Raw genomic sequence first — 6,515 nt, forward strand, 5'->3', positions numbered from 1 at the left:
TCTGGCCTTACTACTTTTGTTTGAAACTAAACCCACTTGTTTCAATTTTTATTATGATTATTGGGTTGACTAAAGATTATATTATTCCCCGTTCAGATATTTTCGTTAACAAGAATGAATACATAAGCATATGAATCATGAAAAATGCTAATAAAAATTAAAAGTGTGTCACTTTCAGAGTGGGTCAACAGTCATAGTCCAGGATTCCTCATCATGTTGGTCCATGTCCACTTGGATGCGGTCCATCTTTTTATCCATTCAGTGTCCATTACTGGGCTTTGCCTTGCTTGCTTCTCGGCATAGTAAAAGGGAAGGTTAGAGTAGCTTCCAAGTGTTAGGTATTCCTTATTCTTATATAATCTTAGTCAGTCGAGAGATTCGCATAAAGTTATTTTTTAGTTTAGTATGTTATATTTGACTGATTTATTATTTAATAATTTTTAATTATCAAAATTACATATGAGTTTCGTATCGTTGAAAACTCTAATTTGTTTGAATAAGATTATAAGAAAATCTATATATGTCTTTCATTAACACTAATTATACTGTTAGATCTTGAAATTTTTCCACATGCAGTTCATATCATTAACCAATAGTTGGTTGGCATATTTGTAAGTAGATGCACTCATGGTAATATTTGGGTGCCAAAATTCTTTGTAAACATTTAATTTCCTTAACTCATTCTTTATGAGTAATGTGGCAATCTTTAGATTTTGCTAATGTTACATAATGCTAATAAATAACAACTATATATACATCTGAAATAGCGATAAAAATTTGGCGTTTGCATAAATATCTTGACAGTTGATGTTTTATTGTTTATGCTTGGATCCTGAAGTTCATTATTTTCCCTTTCGTGCTTATTATGAGATATTATATATTTTTGGTTGGAAAAAAACATTCTAATTCTAAATGGATCCTAATTTTAGTTTATCAAGAACCACAAAAAACGGTTTTTGCAAGGTGCGTGGTGGGGCTGGGGAATCTATATCCATATCCCTTTGTACTATTGTTTCATTGCATAATATGATGGATACATAAGGGAGAGAGACTCGGAGAGAGAAAGAAAATAAAATGAGAAAATAATATGCACGATTCATTATTTCCTACATTGTTGGCGGGGAAATTATTTGCATATAGGCTACATCATATGGACCCATTCCCTTCATTAATTAAATGTTATACTTGTCTAGGGGAGTTGCAGTAGTACTAAATTGCTGATAAAGACCTATGTGATCGATCGAACTCAACCAAACCACAACAGCGCATTTTTAATTTCATGCAATGGTCAACTCCGCAAATATGCTATTGATCTTAATCTCTTGAATTGACAGTGGTATTTGGAGGTTCTGAATGCACTAAAAACTCAATTAAATGTGAGAAGCGTATATATACATAATTAGAATAAATATTTAAAAATTTTAATTTTAATGTATTGATAATATAACGATAATTCAGTTATATAATATTTATTCTTTTAGATAATTATTTATAGTTAATATAAAATATTATTTTTACTGATATAGTGTTATACACGTATAAAACTATTTTATATTAATAGTACATCAAAATTAAATTAATTCTCTACAAAATGACATAGGATTAATCTGTTCGCCCAAAATAACTCTTGAGAATTTTTATAAAAATTTTATTAAGTGCTAAAATGTTTTCATGATCAATTTAGCTATCTATTCTAAAAAAATTAATAATAATAATAATATCGCAAAAAGTGTGTGTATTTATTTAGTTTATATTTTGATTTTTGGTATTTTTAGTATTTTTTTTAGATTTTATAAAAAAATAGTAAAAATAATACAATTTTATTTTTTATTTTTATTTTCTATCTTTTTATTTTTTTTTATAAAAATATGAAAACAAAAAATATTAAAAATAAAAAATAAAAATGCAAATCAAACGCTCCCCACACTAGTCTATTCCGAGTTTTGTGTCTCTCTCAAGGGTCGCCAATCACCATTTCCTCTTTGGACCTTTTACATGAAGCGATGTGATGAGCGATCTACTTTAACAAGTTGCATGTATATAATATGTGCATCACATTCTTACTATGTAACTAATTATGGCAGAAGTAACCGGAACATGTATAGACGTCGTCTCATAAAATTAATTTCTATGGTTAGAGATAGATATATAAATTCCTAACTATTTAGCGCTTTAGAGAATTAATTAATGATGCCATTTTTGTTAGTTCGGACTTCGGACTAATGTTGAAACTTGAAACTTGCAAGAGTACCTTTGCTTCCCTTGTAATACAAGTTATTGACCATGCTCTGCTGTTTGGGTTTCGTGATTATGTCTATCTGCATTAAAATGTGTTGCTCTGTTGTGTAGTTCAGGTGAGTAATTTAATAGCCAGTAAGGAGCGTAATCTAATTAGCTGAATAATTTTTCCAAACCTCAATAATTAATTTAATTTTTTCTTTTGACTTTGGCAAAGAGCAGAAGGTAATTAAGCTATCCATTTAGAGCGTAATAATATGACCATTTCTAATTGAGAATTATATGCCACCCTTCACTCAGTAGAGTATATATATGGGTCACATTTGTGTCTTTAATGGAAGAGTCTCAATAATTTAAAAACGAGGAGTTGAATTTATGATTCTTTTAATTTTATATACTTTAAATTAGTATTTAAGATTTTGCTGTTATAAGATCTGCAATTTTAATTATGCAAAAAACAAATTTATTTTGCCTCTGATGAATCAAAGCAATAAAAAAAGTTAATATTCTGTGTTGTTGTAACTTTTGTGACGTTGATTAAGTTGGAGACAATTTTATTTTGTCTTATAACGAGTGAAATAGAAAGAGTAGAGAAAAAAAATAAGTGGTAACAACACAGTCATATATTCTAATTCAACCACTATGTGTAATGTGATTCATATCTAATATACACTACAACCTTCAGTCAAATTTCTATTATCTTGATCAAAGATTTACAAACACCAATTCTCAAGAATTGAATATAATCTTATCAGGGACAAACTAAATTTTTAATTAAGTTTGATTTGTGTTAGCTGATATAGGTGTCGTTTCAGCCTAAATATTTATGGAAGTAAGCTAGTGAATGGTTAGTTAGAAAGTAACTAAGTTACTGTAGTTAGATGTCAATTAGTATGAGTGAGAATTAGCCATAGTTAATTGAGCATAGTTAGTCAGATGTATAAATACTGCATTGTAACACTTTTACAAATGTGACTCTCTATTATTCTTCAGCAACTAAACTTCATTCACTTTCATACCTTCTCTCTGCCACTCTTCTCTCACACCTTCTTCCACTTGTGCAACCTCCTCCCAGCTCTAGATTTTATCATGGTACGGTGAGCGTGGAGGTTGCGAGTGTGACGAGAATTTGAGTTAGCAAGAGGGAAGAGAGGTTGCTGCTGAGGGTTCCCGATTTGGCCCAACTATGGCGAATGAGGAACAAATAGCGAGTCCAGGTTCGATGTCGATGGAGAACGAGTTCTCCGCCAGCTAATTTCAAAAATTTACGAGATTCATGAATCAGTTTTCCAAATTTCAAGAATTTCATAGGAGAATGGATCAATCTCCGGTGAGGAGCAGAAGTGCGATCTTGGATCCAAAAAGCCCCTTCTACTTGCATCCAGGTGAGAATCCTGGTAATTCTATAGTTAATGTGACTTTGAATACCTCCAATTACCATTCTTGGGCTAGGGCAATGAGATTAGCACTAAAATCAAAAAATAAATTGGCGTTTATTGATGGATCTTTACCGAAACCTGATGAATCGGATGTGAGTTTTTTAGCTTGGAAAAAATGTAATACCTATGTGATTGCTTGGCTAAATTTGTCAGTGTGATTTGGAATGAAAATGCCTGTGATATGTGGAACGAATTGGAACATAGGTATCATCAGGGAGACATATTTAGAGTCGCTGAATTAGAAGAGAAAATGTATACCACTAGGCAGGGGGATCTGAGTATCACTGCTTATTTCACAAAACTAAGAACAATTTGGGAAGAGATTGAAGCATTCCTACCAATTCCAAAATGCTTATGTGGTTCGGAATGCGTTTGCGGCTTAGGAACTGTGAGGAAGTATCGAACACAAAGACAATTGGTGAGATTGTTAAGGGGCCTAATAAATGACGAATATAGTACAGTTCGATAACAGTTGATGCTTATGGCACCACTACCTGATGTCAACAAGGCATTTTTCCTTCTCACTCAATAAGAACGACAGTTACATTCACCCGAAATTAGCGATGCAAGAGCTCTCATGAGTTCATCTGATGTTATTGAGGGTGAAAGGTCCCAACACTACTCAAATACTGCTGGCTACAGAGGTAGAGGACGAATTGAAAGAGGAAGGAATAATAGAGGAGGCAGAGGACCTCCCAAGCTGTGATCTTATTGTCACAAAACTGGACACTTGGTGAATACTTGCTACAAGAAATACGGACCACCATCACACATGAAACAACCTCTTAGAACTATCAACTGTGCAGCTGCCTCACTTGGAATGGAAAGTGAAGAATCCAATGGGGAATTGCAATTTTCATCCCAGAAAGGAGACAATAAGACATCACATCTTTTACTATCTCAAGATCAAAAAGACACCTATATCAGCTAACAATTTGACTAGATTCACTGGCTAGACTTTTAACACTAAATTCTTACCTAACTTAAGAAGAGAAACCTTTCATGTTAATGAATACAAAACAGAAATGATAACAAAAGAATTTGACATAATTTTTGATTTTTTTTCCAATGCAAACTTATTCTCTTTACTTTTTCTCTCAATAACTTTTACTGATATCTCACACATTTGCTTTTTTTCATTGATTGAAACAAAGAAAGATAAAATGAAGAACATAATTTTTAATATAAAATCATAAAAGAGAGAAGAAGATATAGCTCAAAAGTTATGAAGACCCCAAACAATGTGCTTACTCTCTTTACTTCAATTTCCGTCCGTCCATTTACCTTTTTATATAAAAGTGAAGCTTTTAAAACTTAAGCTTGACTAAATACCTTTTGACTTTGTTCTTCTTTTCCAAAAATCATATTAAAGAACGTAAAAAAAAAAATAAAACAGCAGTAAATTTTTATGGTTGATAAAATTTATTTGACTTCTGATCTTACTGTTTCTTACTCTTTCTTCTTTTTTCTTTAACTTCAAAGATCTAAGTCATTGATCCATTCTTTGGTTCCAAATTTTAATTATAACCTTTGATTTACAGTAAAAAAAAATAACTTCTATTTTCTTTTTTTACTAAAAAGTATGCGGCTGAAAGATAATAACTTCAACAAGTTAAAGTAGTTGTACAAAAATAATAACTGAACTTCTTTAATTTCCTTCTGTATCACATTAGGTTTGATTTTTTTCTTTTGTCTCCAACTTTAATTTTTTCCTCTTTTTTCTTTTTAATGCTAAAACTTAGTGATTCATTTTAATTTTTTACTTTACTTAAATTCATTTTTAAACATATCTTTAAGTCTTGTGAAACATCTTTTCTCTCTTGATTTAGGTGCAGTATGTGAATTTTTTGAATTACTAAAGTAAAGAGAGAATTTGCAATAAAATTTTGCACCTTGATTACAGGTTAGAGGAGAGAAAAAAATGTTGACAAATCAATTGAGCTTATTTATTTTTTTTGCATATATAATAATCACATACATTATCAAAATTTTTGGACTTTTAACCCAACTAATAATATTTTATCATCATCAAATTATTATAGATTCTCCTTAAAGTCAACAATAATTTTTGTTAGTATTATGTTAACTTTGTCCGATTAAAGTTAACTTCTAACTTAACAATATCTCTCCCTGTGTATATGTTTTTGTACTTTGATCTCAAATTTTTTAAATTAAATTTAGATAAAATCATTTTTTTCTTCTATTCATAAAATGAACACTGTTTATATGTTAAGTACTTAACTAAAATATCCTTTAATAATTATTAAAATTATACGTATAAATTAATAACAACTTTATGACTTATTGAAATAATAATAATATATTTATTGTTGATGTAATAAATTTATTTTATTTTAATAATTTATTATTAATCATAAAATATATAAAAAGTTTTAAATTTAAATACTTTTTGAAACAACAATTTAAGATATTTTATATTATGTGATAAAATATAAAAATAAATGAATTTTATTATGTAGACGAAAATATATATATATCGTTTAAATATCTCATAAAGGAAATGTATGGTTTTCTCTTACATTTATGCTTTTAAGTTCAAAAATACTATATATACAAAAACTTAATTATTATATTTTTGTGTATAAATATATATATTATTTAATTTATTTTTAATACATATTTTATATTTTAACAAATATTCTAAACGAGTAATTGATTTAGTGACGGTTTTAATTTATGTAAATATAACATCGTTGTTTTAATTTTATATAGATAATTAAACTAATAATTTTCATAAAAATATTATACACATAAAAAAATTAATCACTAAATTTATTATTATATATTTATATATAAATATATATTATTTAATTTAAT

At 28.9% G+C, this 6,515-nt stretch overlaps 1 protein-coding gene across 1 annotated transcript; it reads left to right on the forward strand.

Moving 5' to 3' along the window:
* Positions 1 to 3,424: 3,424 nt before the first annotated feature.
* On the forward strand, positions 3,425 to 4,146 carry LOC140173688 (uncharacterized). The gene is made up of 2 exons (XM_072198202.1): positions 3,425 to 3,477; positions 3,831 to 4,146. The coding sequence occupies exons 1-2, from the start codon at positions 3,425 to 3,427 to the stop codon at positions 4,144 to 4,146; spliced, it is 369 nt and encodes a 122-aa protein (XP_072054303.1).
* Positions 4,147 to 6,515: the final 2,369 nt, after the last annotated feature.

The sequence above is a fragment of the Arachis hypogaea genome, chromosome 6 (assembly GCF_003086295.3).
Source record: "Arachis hypogaea cultivar Tifrunner chromosome 6, arahy.Tifrunner.gnm2.J5K5, whole genome shotgun sequence".
Taxonomy (NCBI): Eukaryota; Viridiplantae; Streptophyta; class Magnoliopsida; order Fabales; family Fabaceae; genus Arachis; species Arachis hypogaea.